Below are 21,589 nucleotides of genomic sequence, written 5' to 3'. Positions count from 1 at the left end.
AACCAGTATATTCAATATTTCATAATATTCTTTAAATTACCTAGGCACATGAGTTAACCAAACAGTTCTATGAGTTGAATACCAATATATGATACATATTCACATTTTGATAAATACCATTGGTGTGATATTGTGTTTTGTAATGTGTTCTATTCATTGAATAATTTATTTGATTGTTCTGCACTCTTTGGGTACAATTCTACTCCTGGCTTCTTTGATGTTTTACGTTATTTATATACGTTATTTGAAAACCGTGTTATTCCTATAGTATGTCGAAACATAGCGAACGTTCTATAAGTATACTTTACTACGTAACTTGTTGTGTATAACACCTTAATTATTTTAAGTCAACAGGCCTAGTGCTGATGTGTATTGTCTAGAAGCTTGCTCCGTGTAACAAGCTATAACCTGCTGGTTTTAAGCCAGTTTAATATAGAACTGGGCTTTAGATTAGTGATAGAGAACCATGATACTTTGGATCAGATGTCTCAAATCAAAAATTGTGAGCAATTTATTCGTCGGTCACTACTGCCAGGCACAACGGACATGCATTGCTACGGTTAAACCATTTCTCAATACACATGTCATGATATCCGTGACTACATTTTAACATGCGCACTTCCGTCTCTTCTTCAAAATCGTCCAAACAAATGCCACACATGGTATATTTCGGCTCGTCTAAGTCTCCAAAACGCAACAAAGGAATCTTCGATGTGTCTACCTTGGGCCGTGGCTTGTTTGGTCTGCGCATCTGCGATGGAGGAAAGGAATAATAAAACAGTAAAAACGTTAATGCCATTCGTAAAGACATCATGGAAAATACGTACATTAATATCCTGGTGAAGAACGCCTTGTGCATTATCATAGCATAACGAGAAGCCACAAAACCTATAACATAACAAAAGAAGTGAGCCAACGTTAAACGTTTACTCCAACTCCACAAGCGCGATGTAGTAATCACAGCCATGCAATAGATAATCTCTTGGTTAGTACTATCTTTCAATTGATACAGTAGATATACAAGGAACATCCTAATAGGAAGCTGAATGCATTGCAGGGATTTGTTTACTGTAAGCCACCTGAACCATGCTATTTATTAAATATATAAACATACCACAATACGATAGGGTCGAATTCTGTAACAACTGTTTTATGAACAAGCATAACAACCACATCGGGGAAACAAAGGAAAATGTTCATTACAATACCAATAAAAAGAGCTGCCCTGACAAAGTTTGAAACCCGTACTGGACGATGAACAACAAAGTCCATCACTACATCACTGTCTGGTGTATATGAACCATATCGCCTAGTAGTATATGAATCAAGGCCAATAAAAAACTCGGTTACACTCTGAAAGTAGCGGTTTCTTGATCGAAGCCGATCGCCAAGGCTACCCTCCGGGCTATTAGCTCCCGCGACGTCAAAAGTTTCCATTACGTATAATCATAAACGAAGATTATAATATTATTCCAAGGCGTAAATATGCAACTCTCGCGGAGTGCAGTAGGGAAAACCAATTCCTCACCTAGTCCATTTAACTCAACACTTTAATACAACTAATTAACAACACAATCATGTGCCGATTATAAATATAAAATTAGATGAAATAGAAAAAATGATCTACGACGATTCAGAAATACTGCTAATATAGTGTTTGTCTAAACCGATATTATTAAACGACACACCCCTAGTCGCGCGACAGTGAATGATAAAGCTCCTCAAATTCATGAACGTCAAATGTGCTCTTGCGAAGTAAATTTCTATACTCATTCATGAGAAATGTTGGATCTTTGCGATGCTTTTTGACGAATCGTTCTCTAGTACTAATTGCAAAACGACGTAGAGTCGTTAACAACACACCTAAAGGTTCGGATGCCTTAGTAGGCAATAAAAAGTCATTTGAATTTACCTCTAATAACTGATTATACCGTGACAAAACGGTGAATATACATCCAAAGCAAAATTGTTGAGCAAACACTCGTGTGGCCAACGGATGCTCCAGGTTTAATGTAGCCCGAGATACACCCAAGGAATAGTTCAATGGAGCGTATATTTTTTGACAAAAGGCCTCCACAATATCACTAACCGGGTTGTATCTTGGAGCAGGTTTTGTCTCGATAACGTTGGCAAAAATTAGTGGAGACTTTAGTGTACAAAGAGTGGGTGCATCCGTAGGAAGTACATCCTGTAGTTTAAGTTTTTCGTCACCAATAAGGCCGCCGAATACGACACATTCAGGTTTATGGCGTGAATATGGTCGCGGAAGAAAAGCATCCTTTAGGGAGGCAAGTATAGAAGCTGTTCTATAGGCATTTTGTGCATGGTCACTTCCTTCACCAGATAAACACTGTACCTGCACAGCAATTTTGTCAACCATACATTCAACAATAGCTGCCTCTATCATAAGTTTAGTTGCACGATCCGGGGTCTCCAATGGTTTATTCCAATCTATATTAATGTTGAAACGATCACCTAGTAATGACCCAGTAACCCTGTATAATTGCTCAGCTTGTTGTAAAACCTCGCATAAAAGGCGTTCGTTGATGCCATATGACTTGCAGTACTCACTACGTTGTTGTTTCCCAGATATCATAGTGTAACGACAACAAATCCATACGAATAGTTCAATATCACTACGCAGTGACGGTAACGGCTTTCTCTGTTGTATATCATGAGGTAATTGTGGGCATACTAAATTGCCAGCACCAAATGATAGACATGAAATAACACAAAGGGCACAATGCATCGCTGAAGATGTAGGGTTCTTAGAAAGTATAACATATACCATTTTCCCATAACGTGGATTAATAGGAAGAACTGATAAATAATGGCCAAGCTGAGTAATGCGCGCAACACGCAGATCTTTCAAAACTTCGTATGATGATTTATATGGATATGACGCAGGTATCTTGAATGGATTCGTAGTTATCTCGTTATGTAGACTGTACCGGTCAACCACTCGCATAGTTGGAACTTCTATAGCACCTAAAACGGCAAGTACCGTCATAGCAGAGCGAATATTATCAAATGGGGGAGGCGTTAGAAAACGGAAATCATATGGATTTTCTATACCCATGGTACATAATAGCAATATGGTGGACTCAAGATTGCAATTTGAAATCTCCGTTGGTGAATTCTCATCAAACAACGTATCGAAGACACTGCTAGTGTATTGACGGTAGCAATGACCTTTACCCACTCGACCAGCCCTACCCGACCGCTGATTCGCTGATGCTTTGCTAATATCGCATATGACAAAACGAGATAATCCGCGCTGAATGTCATCCAAACGTCGTTTCTCCTTACCACTGTCAACTACATAACGTATATTGGGTAAAGTAAGTGCAGTTTCGGCAACATTGGTTGATAATATAACAACACGCTCAGCATCAGTTGGAAGCTCAAATGCCGCCATTTGTGTATCCATGGTTTGAGAAGCGTGCATAACAATGACCTTTAAACGACCAGTGCCACGTCCTGCACCATGCCACTTATTATCAGATAACCTCTTGTAGCTCTTGCTTAAAACACCCAACTCTACCTTATATTCTTTTTCAGCAATATCGTCATTATCATCCTCTGAATCTATAGCAGTAGTGTCATTTATCGTTGTAAATTGGTCAATAGGGGGGACGCTATCAGTAGTATTATCAGATGATGTACAGATAGGTTCAGCCCAATTTCCATTAGCCTCATCGATAACAGTATCACCATCAATTAAATGTGGCAATTGATTATTATGTGACTCCTCAATCGCATTTTCGTTGTTATCAGCACACGATGTAATGGAATCCACAGTATCCTTACTCTGGGCGTCTAGTTGTTCGGAAGGTACATGTGGTATAGTGGTATCTAACTCTGTGTTACTTTCATTAGTTGTTTCTTCATCAGAATCGCTGTCACTATCAAGTTCAAAGATAGGATCATCATCTGCAGGTTCATCTGAGCCTTCGTTAGTAGTTTGCAATTCTGTCGGGTTTTCCAATGATGGGTCATCACACTTTCGAATTTTTTCTAATGGAGATAATAACCTCTTCAATCGAAATAATTCCTCTTTGCCTGTTAAGAAAACCAATACACTACCAGGCGGCAAACGTCTGTGTATTTTAAGTATTTTGTCGTATGCATCAATAACATAATCGGAAACAGATCTACGAGAGAAGTGGATTGTATTCCTTTTAAACTCAGTTGGAATGTGACAGTGGGCAACATCGCCGCCAAAAACCTTGGAATTCAAAAAGTCTTCGGCGCGAATGGTGGCAGACATTATAACCAGTTTTAGAGGCGGAAGGTCTGATTCTCCCGATTCATAGCGTTCACGTCTTAGTTTAACCACCCTTGATAATATACCAATCAACAGATCACAATTGAGATTACGCTCATGAGCTTCGTCAATTATTATTACACTGTATCTAGAACACATTATGTCCTCCTTTATTTCTTGAAGTAGAATGCCATCTGTCATAAATTTTATTCGACATAATTTCCTGTTATAACCTTTATTGAATCGATATTGATAGCCCACTAAATTGTCTGAATTTAACTCCAGGGATACTTGTCTATATAGAGCTATACACGCCACTCTTCTCACTTGAGTTACGCCTACGGTATAATTTTCAAAGCAAAATCCATTTTCATATAGAAATTGCGGTACTTGCGTAGATTTACCACAACCTGTGTCCCCCGTTACAACAACAACATCATTATGCCGTATTGCATCAACAATCTCTTGCTCCATCATACATGCTGGTAACTTAATCCTTTGTAGATTTACATCAAATTGACGGTCTATATGGACAGGTATATAAATAGTCTCACGTTTCACTATATTTGATTTGATTTCATTGTGCTTTGCTTTTTTAAGCACAGGATTATCTGCCTCCATGATTTGTATTCGATATTCTCCAAACTTAGTAACAACTGTTTAATTTTTCAGCTCAGTGAACATGTTTATATAACTTATTTTGATATCTCATTGAAGAAGGCTGAGAATAATATCACATTGTACGAATAATTGGTAATATACAGGCCACTAAAGTGGATTTCACACATTATTTCTATTCTATTTCATTTTCGTATATGATTATATGATATAAATGGTAACAAAAATGTGTTATATATGTGTGTTAAAATTGTGATTTTAGGAAGATCATAACGGTGAAGTGAAAAGATTCCTGGTAACACACTATGTAGAACACACATATAACATTATTTAAAATTTCTTGTTATTTTTATGTGTGTTTTTATATTTAATATTAGATATAAACATCAGAATGTAACGTTATGTTTGTTTTATTCACTACATGTCCTAATGCACTACCGAAACGATGTACACACCAATTCATATTTTAAATGCGATATATTAAATTGTATTTTATAGTACTTATCGTATAAGTATCAAAACCAGTAATACGGTTAAGGCGACAATATAGAGCATCAATCGACGCTTACTTGTACGATTTACTAATTGCTCAAGCCTTGCACGGTTACTCATAATCTGAGTATGCGATGTATCCATAGCACTCTCCAGGTCTACTAATAACCCTGTATGGTAATCCACCTCATCCCGAATGTGGGTACTTATGTTGTGAATAGCACCTGCAGTGGAGTCCAATAACTCTAGTTCATCCTCCTGTGCCCTCATCATAGACTGACGATAATCATACAAACTATGTTGATTCATTTTCTCCAAGTCACTAGGTGGGATACTCTGTGTTATATTATTAACTAACTATATGTCAACAAACGTGTTGCATTGTTGAAGTAGGGATGCCAACTGGTTGCTTCATTTGCTTTTCCAATTCTTGATGCGATAGTTTAATATCTTCAAATTGTTTCCTTTTGGGTAATAATTCACTTTCACTTACTGACCCGTTCGCCATATCGCGAAGAGTAAGTTCGAGATTATTTATTGTCTACGAAGTTTTTCAAACGCAGCGTAAAAAAATACCTTCCGTAAAGAATCGAGTTTCGCATTTACTATGGTGTTATATGTAAGCTTTTCATTTTCATCGATCTTCTCCTTAAACTGATTGACACTGTCTTTTGCAGAGTTAATCAAAGATATTGCATTCCTTATATCGAGCTCCCACATACCCTCCATAGTGCCGAATAACAATGTCTATACGACAAGAAGTTTGAGTTCGACACTACGTAATAGACTTATATAGATTAAATTGCTACGCCGCCCGCTGTCGGGATAAAAGGTGTGTCGCTATACGCAGTACACGCGCCTGTGGTTGTAAAATAATTTGCCAAAACAAAAGTAGTCGTTATTTGCTTTTGTTGTCTTTGAGAATAGTTAATTTAAAATTCATTATTAAATAAACTTTGGATACGGTGAAGATGCAACGTAAAAGAGGAAGTTCTAAGAAGTACACCGCCAAAGGAAGATCGCGATATGTTGCAACGGAGGACGAAATCATCGCACGAAACGCCGAAATGAATAGCAGGGACTCTAACGAGGAATCATCCGATAATGATTCAGATGAGCCAGAACAGCCAGAACGTCACACCTCTACCCAGAAACAGGTTAGGGGTAATATCAATTTTATTACATCAGTACAGATGAAGACTATGCCATCTTCTTCTTCAGAAGACGAAGAAGAAGATGTTAGTTTACTGTTAATTATTTCATTAATTGTTTTACAGAGCTCTTCGAGCGAGTTTGAAATATGCAACCCAAATCGTAATCCTAGACCAATAGAGAAAACGGGTGTCGTAGAATTATCACGTCGTGAAAGGGAAGAATTGCAACGCCAAAACTTTGAAAGGCAAAAAATGACGCTAATGGCACAAGGAAAATTAAAGTCTGCACAAGCTGATCTTGCACGACTCGCTGAAATTCGTAAACAAAGAGAGGCAGCTTTGGCACGTAAGATGGAACAAATGTCTCTGAAGGAAAACCAGTAGATAACACTCAACAGATTATATTCATTGCTATCTCAAATTGTATGATATAATTACTTTATAATTATATGAAGTAAAAGGTGCTTGATAATATGATCATATATATATATATATATATATATATATATAAAAGGTTGCATACATGTATACCAGGCACAAAATTAGACTTGTTGAGGCAATATTGGCGCAGAAAAGACAACTTACACAATCGCTGTACTACCATTCATGAAACCCAATTATCATCGTGAATTACACCATCCAAATGATGATATCATTTTTTATGGCTAAGCATTCGTAAAATATTTCATTTGAAAGAGGAAGATTCTGGTTTAATATATCACATTGTTGTAGTGTGCATGATAGTGTGTAATCTGTTGACTGACCTTCTGCACACAACTAACCATTTTAATGGTTATATATGATACATACTTTTCATATTGAATATAAAGTAAATGATATTTGTGGGCTATTATAATTGTCCATTGATGAGTAGACATCATCTGTCTAATATTATAATATATCAGTTAAAATGACAAATTGTTATTTCATGATAAAAAATATATCTTTGCCGTTTTATTCTTTCTATCAGAGGCAATGGAAGTACTTTATTTCTCTGTACAAAATATGTGTAACGCACTTCTATGCACCCGGTAGACACATCGATACTTAAAGCCGTGATACCAGATACATTGAAATATTAGAGCTCGCTGGTATAATATAGCGTACGTCAAACAATTTTGACGTTTTAGTTGCAAATGTGTTGCATATTGCCGAATTGTATTCGGTATATAGTTTTACAATACTTATACTTAAACATGTAAACATGAAAAAAGCAGTATTTACTACGTTAATAGGTCTATATGCCACCCATGTAATGGGCATACGGCATACCAATTCACTTCCTGGTAGAAGCCAAGATGCTATGCTTGTTGATGCATTGGCATCTGGGCTAAGTGAAAGCTACGCTAGGATTAATGCAATTGAAGATGAAACAGATATCGCATTCCGAATGGTAGAGAGCATCAGACATAACCCTAACATACAAGATGCTGTTTGTGCTAGATTCATCAAAAAACAGTTATGTCATGAAATTGTTACTGTATATGTCAGACGTTGCTCCCAAGGGCAATGTGCTATCTTGGATACTGAACAACACCCTCTAAATGATCCAAATCCTACTATTAGACTGCCAAATACATATCAATTGGAGGCAGCATTCTACATATTCAAAAATTTATTAAAGCAATATAGTAAACAGAGACACATGGAGGGTAAACGTTTCAGGAGCAAATCAAAAAGCAATTTGTATCGTCTTTTTATGTCATTGTTGATGAGGAAAAACATGTTTTTCAGGAAGATTGACAGAAGAGACTTGTTCCTGAGCCGCTATCTTTTCATGACTACTATATACTACAAAACATACACGACTATAGAAAAAATGAAGACAAGCCTACAAAATAACATGAAGATCGCAAGATATCTCTGTAGCAAACGAATACGCAAGGCTTTGGGAAACATTCTTAAGGTCAATATTAGGGGGGCTGTAAAGGATACACCAGCTAACTACATCACTGCGAAAACTAGAGATTACGAAATTTACCTGAGAAGACAACAATCAGAATCGGGCACCTTTACGACAGAGTTTGTTAACATGAGTCTAGATATATTAATTAAAATGGTGACAAAACTTCAAATGCAAGCTGATAAGCCATGGTACAAAAAGTGGTACTACGTATTCACAAAACCTGTGAAATGGGCTGTAAATCTGATTGAGAATGATGATGCGCCATATGGGTGGGATAAAATGAAGGGAAACAAAAAAGCTAAGGAAGAGGAATTCGATGAATTCGCATCAAACATAAACAATATATGAAGAATGTCAAAGCTTAATGTTCTATCGCAACTATTTCAAATCTAATTTTAACCGATATAATGATTACATAGTTTTCATTTAAGTCCAGTAATACACCAGTAAATAAGATTGTCGTTTCTGCCATGCTGGAATGCCTCATAAATACATTCATGATTTCGTTGATAATGTAGACAATTAACCACAACGACTACAATCACTGCTCTGTATTACAACTAATTTGTTTGTTACAAACGTCATATTCATAATACATAGGTTAATTGTATTCCGCCCTATGATATTCAAAACATTTTTATAGGTAATTTCCATAAATCCCCGTGGCATCATATATTACGTTTTGGTCCTTCAATGTTATATTTAATTGATGGAGACATTGTTTCTTCATAAAAAGAACATTCACACTGAAATTATGCTTGCATTGCAATATATACCTACAACGATTTCATATGAGGTAATGTTAAAAAGAAAGTGGATATTATTATAGACAGTGACTAAAATATTTGTAACGAAGATGTAGAAAAAAATCAATTATGCTCACTACAGGTATATGGATGATGGACGTTCTAAGTGGATAATGTGACTTCATGACCCAACACTCATTTATATATCGTACAGACTCATAAAAACGAAGAATGGCTGTACCAATTACTGTGAAGACGAATATATATATATATACATCACAATAAGAAAAGTAGAATATATGCTTCATTGGTGGTGCTGCAATCATCATATGAAAATAGGAAAATAGATGTTTGAGCGACTTTGTGACAATTCCTTATACAAATGAACTCCAATGAGCAATTTATTTTTATGGCATGATGTTTCATATTGTTTACTATGTTGGGAATAATTATTATGGTCAATTGATATCATGTGGAGAATATACTACATCGTGTACAATATATCGACCAATGCTAATGGATGATAAATTTATAACATGTAGAGCATCCTTATTAATTAAAGATGAGCAAATGATAGAAAATTCGCATGGATACCAATTTAAGAAAAATTGATATCCTTACTACCCTACGTTATAAATACAGCAATCAGCATAGATTAAATGTTATATTCATGTCATTGTGATGTAATGGTCTATTGTGACATATGATTGAACTAATGTGCGCTGCAACATCATGAATTCAATAATGTTTGTGTCGTTAAGAGTCATCACCACCCTTCTCATCCGTGTTTGAAATCATTTCAGACTCCTGCATTTTCTTCTTCGATTCGGCTTTCACACTGGAATCAGTAATATTAGTTTGGCTTCCATTTTCTTGCTTCATATGATTTGTTGTTCCATCCTCATTAAGATTATTGGAGTCGACGGGAGGATGCCCAACAGAATTTTCTTCCATCTTGCAGAATTCTGACGTATCTTTTTTATCTACATGATCTCCCTTGTTGTTGTTACGATTACCATCCGCATTAGCAGGGAAATCACTAGTAGCGTCGGATATAAGATCCTCTGGGAAAGATTGTACAGTTGCTGAAGCATCGTTGGGCTCTTTGTCATTAGCTTCAACATATATCTTTGCTTTATCCATAAGCGTATCCATTAACGAATGTTTATGTATGAACGATTCAAAACCGACCTCCTTAACTTGATTTTTGAAAAACGCCTCTATTGTACGACCGATTTGTGCAATCCATGTATCAGGCTTATTGTATTTGAAGCAATTGTCAAAAACCAGTTGGCAATCATCAAGGAATTCTTGTGGCTTGGTATATGCATTACGTCTAATTTTTGCCTTGATGCAAGAAAATGACATTGGCTTTTCCACAATATCGAAATAGTCTGGACAGTTTTGTTTCTTTGGATCCACCGGTCGTTCGAAGACATAACCACCCTTTTGTTTCGACATAGAAGATAGCAAACTCATACCAACCTGATGCCATTGTTTAATCAATGGGTTCCTAAGAGTTGCTACAGGTGCAAATGGAGCATCCTTATCCCATGTAGCCAATTCTGGAAATCTCATTTCAAATTCCCTAATTTTAATGAGAGGAGCATCTACCCACAGATTTGTATCGTCATCAAACGGTCGAAATTGCAACCTGTACTTCCTAGGTTTCCCACCTTCCTTCGGTATAACCGGTACACCTGTCTTTTTTTCATCTAATACGCTAGAACTATTTAATAAGCCATCTACGTCTAAGCGTTCGCTCAGCGAACGTTTAGCTGGCTGAGATGATGATTTTGAGAGACTCTTTAAAAGGTTTACAATTTCTGTTTGGTTTTTGAGCTTAGCGAACGTAATTGCTTGCCTCCTTTGGGCATCCTTCAAGTTGTGGTTTATACCGTGCTTAATTAAAACCTTAGCTGCTTCCAAACGACCATCCCTTGCGGCGTAAAATAGACAGTTTTGTTTATTTGTGTCTAATAGATTGACATCAGCCTTGTGTGCGATAAGTGCTTCTAATGTTTCATGATGACCCTCTCTGGATGCATAGAATAGACATGTCTGGCCCAATCTGTCTTGATGGTTAGGATCGCATCCATTTTGAGCGAGCAATTCACAGAAGTTCGTCCACCCATCCCTAGCTCCGTAGAAAAGTGCTGTTTGTCCCATCAAATCAATATGATTTGCATCAATGAGTTTATACTCAAGCACCAGCATCTTTGCGATTTCAATTGCTTCATTTTCAGATTTTCTCGAAAGTTGACATAAGGGTGTAATATGTGTATTTGGATCTATTAAACTTTTTCTTTTCGCTGCATAATCATCGCTATCAACAAGATGTGGATTAGCCTCTATATTGGTTGCTGTATATTCCCCAAAATCACGTTCTAACACTTCCCGTACAGCTGATGTACCACTCACCCCCAATGCTTGCACCAATGGGCTATTCAGATAGGATTCAGCATAAATTGTTGTCATCGTTGATAACAAATGTCGCCGTGAAGTAGACAATATTAAGATTCGATACACAATTGATTTGAATCAATCCACAAATTATGTTGTTCGTCGACACATTAGTTCAAACATGACTATGAGCCGTTTTACCATTCAGGAGTATTTAAATGATGATGGAACTAACCATCAGCAAAAAACCCAACGTCAATACTTACATACAATGTTGTACCGCCAAAAATATTATATACAAATAAACAACAATATAAAACGCTCGTCTATCAATTATTCAATAATAGCATATTGATCAATAGCTAATATAGATATACTACTTCTGCTCTTTCATTTAACTAACACAATACGTTGAGTGCAATATAATTGTATTACTTTAATAATATAGCATGATATATTATTGTTTCTGTTTTCTTTGTAATTATATGGAATATACGTTATATCGTAGTGGTGTTATTCCCGGTAACGTGGTATGATGCGCGTCATGAGAATTGTAATGTAGCCTCATATTAAATACTTCCAAGCTTTTTATTGTCTAATATGTCATGTAATGCTGTTATGATTGCCGATTTTCTGTTTATTGCTTCACCCAAGTATTTACGTTGGTTAATCTATTGCGGGGTAGTAACATAAATGTATGCCTTTATGGTGACTATGCATTCACTTTAAGGGCTAATTTTATACGTTGGATTATTATTATTTTTAATTCCAGTATACATAATGATAAGACATTTTTTATATTGAATTTACGGAATAATGTGTTGTATGATGATATATTTTGGTTATATGATCTGGCGTATAATGATTTTTGTGTATTCGAGTATTAATGTAATTAACATTATATTTCTGATTATCAAACCATATGGCGCATATGTTTTTTGTATACATAAAGAGATTGACAAAACCATTCATCGTACGTATCAACCATATAACATGGTAGTTTGAATTCCATTTCATGATGTAAAAAATCATGCATTCTAATATATTATTGATTTCTAAATTACCTTAAGATATGTAGAATTTATCAAACACCTAATAAATATACATTTTATGAGATTGAAATCTTCATGAAACGATGAATTTCAGTGATGCACGGTGTATACAAACACAATTGTTTAACAAAAAAATCATAGCGATATTAATTCAATGTCGACTGTTGAAAATAGTAGGACTATTATAGACAGCGAATTGCCTACGACTGGATCCATGTATTCCATTAAATTTACATTTTCTTTCGTTGATATATCAAAATTTGTTGTTGAGCCTCCTCACTTTGGCAACTTCTAAGTACTGAGCCAAGTTACTATAGCAAGTAGTACATATGATTTTTAAGCCTAAAATAATGTGAATAACCTAAAAACACTCGTGATATTATTCAAAACCAATTTATATATAATCTAAATTAAAAATCATTACCTTCTTTAGACTCCCATTTCACCTTGGTCATTGTTTGCTTGATCTTGTCACACCTCCAGCATCTGAAAAATATGAAGCTGACAAATGAAAAATGAACAGATAATAACCGATCAAAAACATGCATACAACGAACTAAGTGGCAGTACTTAAACTTACAAAAAATTTTGAAGCGAAGGGTACTTGGATACTGTGGCCTGACTTGTTTGGAACGAGGCATCTAAATGTTTCTTAGGATTCGGATCGAATTTCTTCAAAAGTTTAACGGCTTTGTTCTTTTCCTTCAACGTAGCAGTACTAGAAGATAATACCTGAAGGAGCTCACTCTTCTTAAATTCTGTTTTTTTCGCCATGTTAATGATTCATTTATATGGTAAGTGGAGAATCAGTTATAGAGTATTGCAAATGAAGTAAAATAGAATAGACGAAGTTCTGAAATACTTGTGCGAGTATATGTTTTTTAAAATGCGATATTAATAGAGCTTGTCTTTAATTAAATATGATTTATCAATTTTTAAAGAATAAGTTGCTTATATTGGTTAATAATCAATTTATTCAGGTAATACTACTTGAATATTTTATTATCAAACGATGTTTACTGTGGAATCTACGGGGGGTACCACCAGATATAAAGATAAAATTGTGTTTATGGTCACATAATCTTACACATTCAGATGATTATATTGGAATAGTCAACATAGAAATATATACAGTGTGAATAGGATCGAACCATACAAATTATATTGCTTGTTTTATCATTTTATTGACCATGTAGCTATTTTAGTTATGTGTAAAATGACGGATCTGCTAAATTTACTATACGGAGACTTGATTTATCCAACCACTTTAAATGTGCGCAATCATCATCATTATGTCCAAGTACGTAGCGACAAGGTGACTGTTGATTTTACTGGAAAGGGTAAATACTGCGATCCAGCTGTAAGTTATAATTTGTTGAATCAGCTATTGGTACTTCTCTTATATGTATTAATGGACTGTATTCTTTTTCTGCGGTTTGATGATATTGTTTTCGTATACATATCATATTTATGCTATTAATATTAATGAATCATAGAGTGTTCAAGCCGAGAGACCGGCTCCTAGTGACTGCGTTTTATACTACTATGAAGCTACCGTATTACAAAGTGATAAACCTGCCAAGGTAGTTGTTGGTTTTTCTGAACGTAATACACGTATGAATCGACTTCCTGGGGAGGAGGATGGTACGGTGGGTTATCGTGGACAATATGGCGATTTTTCCAATGGAAAGTGTAAATGGGAGAGCTATGGTTCATCATACCAGATGGGCGATGTTATTGGATGTGGTATCAACTACATAAACCAGTGTTACTTTTTCACACGTAATGGAGTGTATCAAGGTGATGCTGGTAAACTCTGCCACAATGAGAATTTCCCAACTATTGGATTAAACCAACATATGGATGCCGTTAAATGCAACTTTGAAGGTCCTTTTGTATTTGATATTCTAGGTGAGTATCGGCGCATTGTTGCTCGAGAGAGGCGTGAAATTAATCAGCAGAAGATAGACTCTGTATCTTTAGATGATATTGTCCAATTGTATCTTTTACATGGAGGATACTTAAAGAGTTTGGAGTCGTTCAAGAAGGAGCGGAATTCAAAATGTAATATGGAAGGTTCTTCCTCTAAGGCTTCCTCATCACCAGAGCACACTATAGATTCTAACGAACCATTTCACGATACAAAACCGGAAGAATTTATAGACAGCCAACGCAAAAACATTGCCCCTTTTTATATATCCGATGAAGCTATTGAACGCTTAGAATCTAGCCTTAACTTACGCCACCATTTACGACAATTGATTACATCTGGTGACACCGCCGAAGCATTGAAATTATTGAACCAATCGTTTCCCAATATTAATAAATCGTCATTCAGTTATTGTCGCCTAATACATCAACACTTTTTAGAGACAGTGCTTAAGGGACATGTATCTGAAGCAATACAGTGGCTTAGGGAAACGTATGATTTCAACCTTAACAATAAGCCGCGTTTCAAAAAGATGTTTGAGGTAAGTCACCAATCAGAGTAAAGTATTTAGCACAGGAAACCGCCTCTATACTATGTCATCGGGAGCACAACAGCCACAGCGTCCGTGATAAATACAGCGGTAGTCGGCTCGTGTCAGTAGCTGATGCTATTAACAACATTGCTACTGGTTAGTGTTATAGATGTACTAGAATATTTTGTTCAGGTGACGACTCTAATCGCAACTCCTTAAAGGTTTTGGTCCACTATGTTAACCTCGGCCGTCGTCTTATGAGATTAAAAAGGGGAAATACTGGTCCCACTTATTCAATTCCGTATATTTGTGAACCATTAGTGGATAAACTATAGTTGTTTCTTCACTTTAAATCTATCGTTGGCGATATACTTTTCCAATAGTTCTCTACTCACGTCCTTGCCATCGGTTTCAATCTTTGGTGCAAATGACACAGATTGGAATGATACCATCCGCCCGTCTTCACCTTTTTCGAATCTTTTCTGTTAATGGTGAAATAATGGCAAAAACAACAAACATAATATACATCTATATAACAAATATATCGATGTGGAATAGTTTCTATATCATATATATCGTTATACTTTTTATCGTATTCCAAATAATTCAAATGTCAAATATAAAATGCTGGATAATACGGGATTTGAACGATTTTTACACGGATATTATGTAGACAATAGCACATTTGTGTTACATATCGAACAACATACCAATGCGTCGTGTCGAGTTATCTTTAGACGATAATTCACAATAGCATATCCCAGTAACACAGAAGCGCCTATTAGCGCTACATATCCTTTGGTCGACATTTATCGTTACAACATTTAAAGTGTGTATGCTGTAAATGTGTAAGCTAATTTTCTTGTAGTGTCGTATTATAACATTGTAACAACGGATTCTTAGATATGATGCTCTCATATTAATTACATACATGATCTACTTCGGATGGAAATGAAATTGTTGGAATCCGAAGCTACTTCAGCTGATATCTCTTCACGTTTTAAACCACTTGGAAAACATCTTGGTGAGGGTACTTATGGTACCGTTTCTTTGTACCTTGATACAAAAACAGGCAGGTATGCGGGATAGTATCTAAGTCTTCATCTCCTGTGACATTCGTTTTAATGTTATATGCGTGCCAATTTTCTGTATTATAGATCTGACATTGAATACCCTACCATACACGTTTTTATTGTATTCAATTATCATTGTTATCTACAGAAAAGTTGCCATCAAAAAGTTGAAGAATATAGAATGGAAGGGTGAACGCCAATTGGTTGGTATGGTCGGAATCCATTTTACGGCGCTTCGTGAACTAAAGGTTATGCGTGAGTTGCATCATGCAAACCTTATGGATCTGGTCGCTGTATATGTATCGCAAGGTTTCATCAATATAGTTATGGATTTGATGGCAGGTGATTTAAAAAAAGTATTAGACTCTAATATACGTTTAAGTGTATCCTATCAAAAGTGCATAATGTGGCAGTTGTTGAAGGGTCTAGAAGAGTTACACAATTGTAACTTTGTTCATCGCGATCTATCTCCTGCCAATGTCTTCATAACAGATGAGGGTGTAATGAAGATTGCCGATTTCGGTCTTGCCAGAAGATGTGTTTACAGTCCGCTTATGCCACCGACGAGTAAGCGAATAAATCCATCAGATTTGGATAAATACTGCCTGCGTGAAAAGATGACGTACCGTGTTGTAACGCTTTGGTATAGGTCTCCTGAACTTCTTCTAGGTGCTGAGGCGTATCACTTTGCTTGTGATGTGTGGTCCGTTGGCTGCATCTTTGCTGAGTTACTCAATCAAAAACCACTATTTACGGGTACTAATGAGATTGATCAACTTGGTCGTATATACAAGTTGCTGGGAACACCATCTGATACTAATTGGCCTGATGCGAAAAAGCTGAAGTTGTACACTCCATTTACTGCAATGCAGCCTACAAGCTTAGATACAACTATTAAAAATCGTTCGGCAGATGAGATTGATCTTTTACAGCGTATGTTAAAGTTAGATCCTAAGGAGAGGATCAGTGTTAAAGAGGTAATTTCTCTAAGAATGTATCAATATAAACATAGGCCCTGAAACACAAGTATTTCACAACATCGCCAACGATGTGCAAACCAAATCAGTTACCGTTCGACTTTATTTCGGGGTAAGTCATTGTACTATGCTACTTCAACGAGAGCAGAAATACAACATCCTTGAAGGTTGAAGAATAGTGTATGTAAACGGATTCATATATGCTACATAATAATATATTAATAACTTTGTTGAAATTAATTCAAGCTACATTTGGTTGCCAATCATAGTTGCTGATGCGTCGATTGGTTTTTCACTCTTTCATCAGAAACCATACTAGATAATGCCTTTGCAAATGTCCATGCCACCATGGGTGTATTTTTCCCAAATCTATCAACTGAAAATCTGGTATTCTTGATACGTGTATTATCCCTATACTTCACTATGGATGTACCATCATCATCAACGACTACTTTGAAACCTTCTATAGGTCTAATGTCCTCGAGTGCATTTAGTAAGTAAGTCAATATAAAAAAGATTCGACTGTCATATTCAGCTTGATACCTGCGTTTATTAAAGGCTTCCATATTTATCATTCCAATCGTCTTCGCAATGAGCAAGATTACATATCGAACGTTATTTGAATCACGTATTTTATCATGCTTGGTAGTTTTCTCAACAGCATTTTTTTTATTTAAAAGGTGCGATTCATTAAGATTTTCATCTTCAGATTCACTATCTGAGATTTCATGATCATTATCATCAACGTCAACGTGAGTTGAACCACCCGATGCTTGTTTTTCCTTCCACAACCTGTCATCAACCACATTCCAAAAATCGGACGTTATATTCATCATCCTAACTTCAGGTATACCACCCATATATGTTGGATTGTTTACGTGCTTAATGATTGGATCTTCAATTGGAGATTGAGCATAGCTAAACTCCTTCCTACATTCGTATGTTACGCTATTTGCACAGCACTCCACATCGTTTGGATCAACTTTATCCAGTATGTGCTTCAAGAATTTAAGAATCAAAACTTTTGAATTAACCACTACTTCATACTTGCGGTGTAACCATTCAACTGCACTCGTTAACAGTATGTCGCCATTACGATAAAACGTAGAGGGAACAATTTTCCAAGCATTCAGCATGTAGAGATTTCGCAGTTTAATGTTGAACATATTCAACACGATTTTAATTATCGAAGCCAAGAATGTTTTTTTACAAACAATATTTAACCTTTCATTGGCATTCAGTATGTCTGTGTTTTTCATAATACCCGAATGGTGACATAGAACTATTAAACGTACAATATAATCACATATAGTGTCATACATTTTGTCTATTTTGTCAGCCATCATAGTTCGATATTCATTAACCTTGACTCTACCTTTACGTAGCTTGTTTTCGTTATCCTCCACAGAGTTGTTTGACTGGTCGTCTGTGTCCAATAATGATGCAATATCAGTCAATAAAGGTCCAATTGTATCTGATTTATTTTTCATGTCGACATGCATACTCGGAGTGTTTTCTGCAATGAAGTTGGAGTCGGTGCTATCCAGTTGTTCCATGTTGTACAATTTATTTATTATCTTATTCACCGTTGGTGAATGTAAATACAACGTTTTTGATGATCTATCAAAATCATTGTTGCGAATGAAAAATAAAAGCTCATCCAACATATCACGAACAACGATAATATTGGGTGTAACCGGGAGAAAACTTACCTTTAATTCGTGGCATATTTTTGATATTTCTTTCACAAAACTTTTCCTATGTATTTTTGGCTTATTTGCGGGAATTTTATTAATGGCATCGCTGATATTCACGTTTATGTTGGATATTCGTTTATCCAGGTAACAAAGAACCGCAGCTAGTAGCTCAAGCTTATCATCATTTCTCTCTAATCTAGATCTTGATTTCAATCTTTCTAGAAATAGTTTATATATCCTTTCCGGATCTTCTATTTTCAAATTTGAGCATATGTTGTAGAGGCTCCTCATAACTTGCATGTCCCTATAGTCTTTGTATGTTCTTGTCTTATTATTAAACATTTGTATGCGTTGTATAACATCAGATATTGTCTGTCTTTTGGTACCTCTTTTTGGTTTTTTTGCTTGCGGTTGCAGCTCCCAGTCTGGATCAAAATCATCATCTTCGACCGACGTGTTAATAGGAAATCCGATAACGTCAATCATATAAGGATCAGAGTTCCCTGCGATATGTACGTCTCCCATTTTGTTAGCGTTTTATCATGCCTATGATGGACTATGATTAAGATATTCAACGATATGTCGGCCCATATTCTAAATTTTTATGGCCAATAAACATCTATAAAGGTCATATTATGCATGATTAATAGTAAATGCACAATTTAAATATATATTTGTAAACCGCATACATAAGAAGGCTCTAGTCGTATGTCAATGTTGCAGGGGTCAATAGAAACCATTTTATCATGCATATATGAAACTTAATATATCACTCTTATATGTTGTAAAATTATATTAGATAAAATGAAACCCTGATTTATACTATAATCGAAATATAAAATGATTTTTGTGTCATTGACTTCACGGAAGGCTACGACACAGATGTGTAACTGAACGTTATATTAACGTTGAGGCGTATAATGTATTAAATAAAATTTATATTATACCTGTTTATGTTTAACTATATACATATTTATTGAATACTGGAGCGAGCAAATCGTAGTTGATGTGTAGATACACATAGTGATAATCTTTTATGCTATTTCTCACATGAATTCAATGGCATTCTATTCATATAAAATGCATAATATCATAGATATATAATATCCGTTTAAAGAATATATCAGAAATATTTAAGTATTATAGTTGAGATATATACCTTTAGATGCAGTCGACATTGATGTTACATATATATTGTTTCACCACATTATTCATTATTCCTCTGATCGTCGATTGTAATCATCGCTTCTTACGCTGGTTGGATATAAATGCGTATCATGAAGTTTCAAGTCGATTACTTAAATTTTCTAAAGTAGGCTGCGTCTTGCCGTTGGATAAACATTCCTATCGCAATTTAGTATTACCTGGGAACTCACACTTCAGATCGGTTGTGTTATTTTACGACAATAATGAACTCGATGACAGGCTACTATTGAACACTTATCGCATGATTGGATGTTTATTCAAAGATAACTGGAATAACGTAAATTCTTCTGGACATCCACTATACTTCTTTTCATTTAAGGTCAATGATAATGATAGGGAATGGCTTTATCACCTACACAATATCAAAAACACACCAGATCTTATTCGATTCGATTTAGGTAGATCCATTACCAACACTGGGCAACTCCGAGTTGATATCTTTACAAAATTGCTAGCTAATAAAACTGATAAAAACAAACAGATCGAATGGGATTCTTTATACTACTTGTTAATTGAATTCTGCCAAAGACCATTCCCTGCTACAGAGCCTACAACAAATAAAACCAACCCACTTCTATATGTAAGCGCGCTTATCCTTAAGTACAAATATCTATGCACATTTCTCTGCTTCATTGTATTGCTACTATGTGCGATTTGCGTTTACAAAACACGATGGCTGATGGCAATAGCTGCAATATCTGCATATGTGTTAAGCACAATGTGCATTCCTGCATCATTTAGATTTGCGAAATCATATGGTGGAAAGCTCCTAAACTGTAGCAAAATGGATATTAAATGCATAATGGGAGCACTGTTTTTGGATTCTACGAAAATGCAGTATTTCTACGAAGGCGTTATATTTCAAATCATGTTATTATTGCTTTCATTTCTAATATTCAAAATGGCAACTACTGAGAGTGCGTTTATGTCTATATGTTCTTTGGTCATTGCCATGTTACTTAGCATTCAATTGCTGAGCATTCTGAAACACAAGAATGTTCCATTTTGGATAGATTTTAAACCACCGATATATTTGACAAGATCCAGATTTACAATGACAAGAGACCTTTTGCTTTAAAGGAATCTAGATAGAATATTACTCTGGGATATATGTTCATGTCGCACAACTGATATTGAATGTAGCTGGCATGTGACAACAGCTAAGGTTGGCATACTAATAACAGTAATAAATAATTTATACGATAACACAAAAGCAACATAATGGGATCGTAGGACTCATACAACATTGGACAGAATCCATGCGATGTATAGCACATAAATAGAGTAGATACAATGCTGATTTATATTTTCTTATATATAATCGATGATGTTGCGAAAATAATGTAGAATAACGTCCAATATTTAAATGAACTATGATATAATAAACAGATACCGTGTTAAAGATTTTTGACCCTAACGTGCTGTTTGAACAATACAATGACATATTATGGCCCATTAAGATCTTCATTAAATGTGTATGTCAAATCAGTTAATGTTTCAGGTTTTGTACGCCTTTGACTATACCTCGCCTCTATG

General features: G+C 35.6%; 12 protein-coding genes across 12 annotated transcripts; 5 read left to right on the top strand and 7 right to left on the bottom strand.

Moving 5' to 3' along the window:
* Positions 1-358: 358 nt before the first annotated feature.
* Positions 359-1,613, bottom strand: BBOV_IV010320 (zinc finger C3HC4 type domain containing protein). Its single transcript, XM_001610904.2, has 2 exons — positions 1,115-1,613; positions 359-1,079 (listed from the first exon to the last, which is right to left on the bottom strand). The coding sequence occupies exons 1-2, from the start codon at positions 1,435-1,437 to the stop codon at positions 512-514; spliced, it is 891 nt and encodes a 296-aa protein (XP_001610954.1). The 5' UTR covers positions 1,438-1,613; the 3' UTR covers positions 359-511.
* A 63-nt stretch (positions 1,614-1,676) lies between these two features.
* Positions 1,677-5,048, bottom strand: BBOV_IV010310 (Helicase conserved C-terminal domain family protein). Its single transcript, XM_001610903.2, has one exon. The coding sequence runs from the start codon at positions 4,886-4,888 to the stop codon at positions 1,691-1,693; it is 3,198 nt and encodes a 1,065-aa protein (XP_001610953.1). The 5' UTR covers positions 4,889-5,048; the 3' UTR covers positions 1,677-1,690.
* A 317-nt stretch (positions 5,049-5,365) lies between these two features.
* On the bottom strand, positions 5,366-6,175 carry BBOV_IV010300 (putative integral membrane protein). The gene is made up of 3 exons (XM_001610902.2): positions 5,954-6,175; positions 5,751-5,918; positions 5,366-5,713 (listed from the first exon to the last, which is right to left on the bottom strand). Exons 1-3 carry the CDS (start codon positions 6,104-6,106, stop codon positions 5,387-5,389), a joined length of 648 nt encoding a protein of 215 aa, XP_001610952.1. The 5' UTR covers positions 6,107-6,175; the 3' UTR covers positions 5,366-5,386.
* Positions 6,176-6,179: 4 nt separating this feature from the next.
* On the top strand, positions 6,180-6,950 carry BBOV_IV010290 (Casein kinase substrate phosphoprotein PP28 family protein). The gene is made up of 3 exons (XM_001610901.2): positions 6,180-6,534; positions 6,571-6,615; positions 6,655-6,950. The coding sequence occupies exons 1-3, from the start codon at positions 6,349-6,351 to the stop codon at positions 6,913-6,915; spliced, it is 492 nt and encodes a 163-aa protein (XP_001610951.1). The 5' UTR covers positions 6,180-6,348; the 3' UTR covers positions 6,916-6,950.
* Positions 6,951-7,679: 729 nt separating this feature from the next.
* Positions 7,680-8,827, top strand: BBOV_IV010280 (RAP-1 related antigen (RRA)). The gene has a single exon (XM_001610900.2). It carries the CDS (start codon positions 7,736-7,738, stop codon positions 8,783-8,785), a length of 1,050 nt encoding a protein of 349 aa, XP_001610950.1. The 5' UTR covers positions 7,680-7,735; the 3' UTR covers positions 8,786-8,827.
* Positions 8,828-9,823: 996 nt separating this feature from the next.
* On the bottom strand, positions 9,824-12,062 carry BBOV_IV010270 (bromodomain/ankyrin repeat containing protein). Its single transcript, XM_001610899.2, has one exon. It carries the CDS (start codon positions 11,659-11,661, stop codon positions 9,940-9,942), a length of 1,722 nt encoding a protein of 573 aa, XP_001610949.2. The 5' UTR covers positions 11,662-12,062; the 3' UTR covers positions 9,824-9,939.
* Positions 12,063-12,808: 746 nt separating this feature from the next.
* On the bottom strand, positions 12,809-13,652 carry BBOV_IV010260 (uncharacterized protein). The gene is made up of 3 exons (XM_001610898.2): positions 13,219-13,652; positions 13,063-13,124; positions 12,809-12,980 (listed from the first exon to the last, which is right to left on the bottom strand). Exons 1-3 carry the CDS (start codon positions 13,410-13,412, stop codon positions 12,892-12,894), a joined length of 345 nt encoding a protein of 114 aa, XP_001610948.1. The 5' UTR covers positions 13,413-13,652; the 3' UTR covers positions 12,809-12,891.
* Positions 13,653-13,713: 61 nt separating this feature from the next.
* BBOV_IV010250 (SPRY/RANBP domain family protein) lies at positions 13,714-15,613 on the top strand. Its single transcript, XM_001610897.2, has 4 exons — positions 13,714-13,998; positions 14,135-15,109; positions 15,145-15,256; positions 15,293-15,613. Exons 1-4 carry the CDS (start codon positions 13,846-13,848, stop codon positions 15,433-15,435), a joined length of 1,383 nt encoding a protein of 460 aa, XP_001610947.2. The 5' UTR covers positions 13,714-13,845; the 3' UTR covers positions 15,436-15,613.
* On the bottom strand, positions 15,288-15,926 carry BBOV_IV010240 (putative integral membrane protein). Its single transcript, XM_001610896.2, has 2 exons — positions 15,811-15,926; positions 15,288-15,582 (listed from the first exon to the last, which is right to left on the bottom strand). Exons 1-2 carry the CDS (start codon positions 15,907-15,909, stop codon positions 15,430-15,432), a joined length of 252 nt encoding a protein of 83 aa, XP_001610946.1. The 5' UTR covers positions 15,910-15,926; the 3' UTR covers positions 15,288-15,429.
* Positions 15,927-16,029: 103 nt separating this feature from the next.
* BBOV_IV010230 (cyclin-dependent kinase-related domain containing protein) lies at positions 16,030-17,340 on the top strand. Its single transcript, XM_001610895.2, has 4 exons — positions 16,030-16,176; positions 16,322-17,150; positions 17,186-17,262; positions 17,299-17,340. The coding sequence occupies exons 1-4, from the start codon at positions 16,046-16,048 to the stop codon at positions 17,327-17,329; spliced, it is 1,068 nt and encodes a 355-aa protein (XP_001610945.2). The 5' UTR covers positions 16,030-16,045; the 3' UTR covers positions 17,330-17,340.
* Positions 17,341-17,379: 39 nt separating this feature from the next.
* BBOV_IV010220 (uncharacterized protein) lies at positions 17,380-19,367 on the bottom strand. Its single transcript, XM_001610894.2, has one exon. The coding sequence runs from the start codon at positions 19,331-19,333 to the stop codon at positions 17,414-17,416; it is 1,920 nt and encodes a 639-aa protein (XP_001610944.1). The 5' UTR covers positions 19,334-19,367; the 3' UTR covers positions 17,380-17,413.
* A 586-nt stretch (positions 19,368-19,953) lies between these two features.
* On the top strand, positions 19,954-21,182 carry BBOV_IV010210 (uncharacterized protein). Its single transcript, XM_001610893.2, has one exon. It carries the CDS (start codon positions 20,013-20,015, stop codon positions 21,129-21,131), a length of 1,119 nt encoding a protein of 372 aa, XP_001610943.1. The 5' UTR covers positions 19,954-20,012; the 3' UTR covers positions 21,132-21,182.
* The last annotated feature ends 407 nt before the right edge of the window (positions 21,183-21,589 follow it).

This window comes from Babesia bovis (assembly GCF_000165395.2).
Source record: "Babesia bovis T2Bo chromosome 4 map unlocalized Chr4_1, whole genome shotgun sequence".
Lineage (NCBI taxonomy): Eukaryota > Apicomplexa > Aconoidasida > Piroplasmida > Babesiidae > Babesia > Babesia bovis.
The sequence above is the reverse complement of the archived record's forward strand: the minus strand, read 5'-3'. Positions and strand labels throughout refer to the sequence as shown.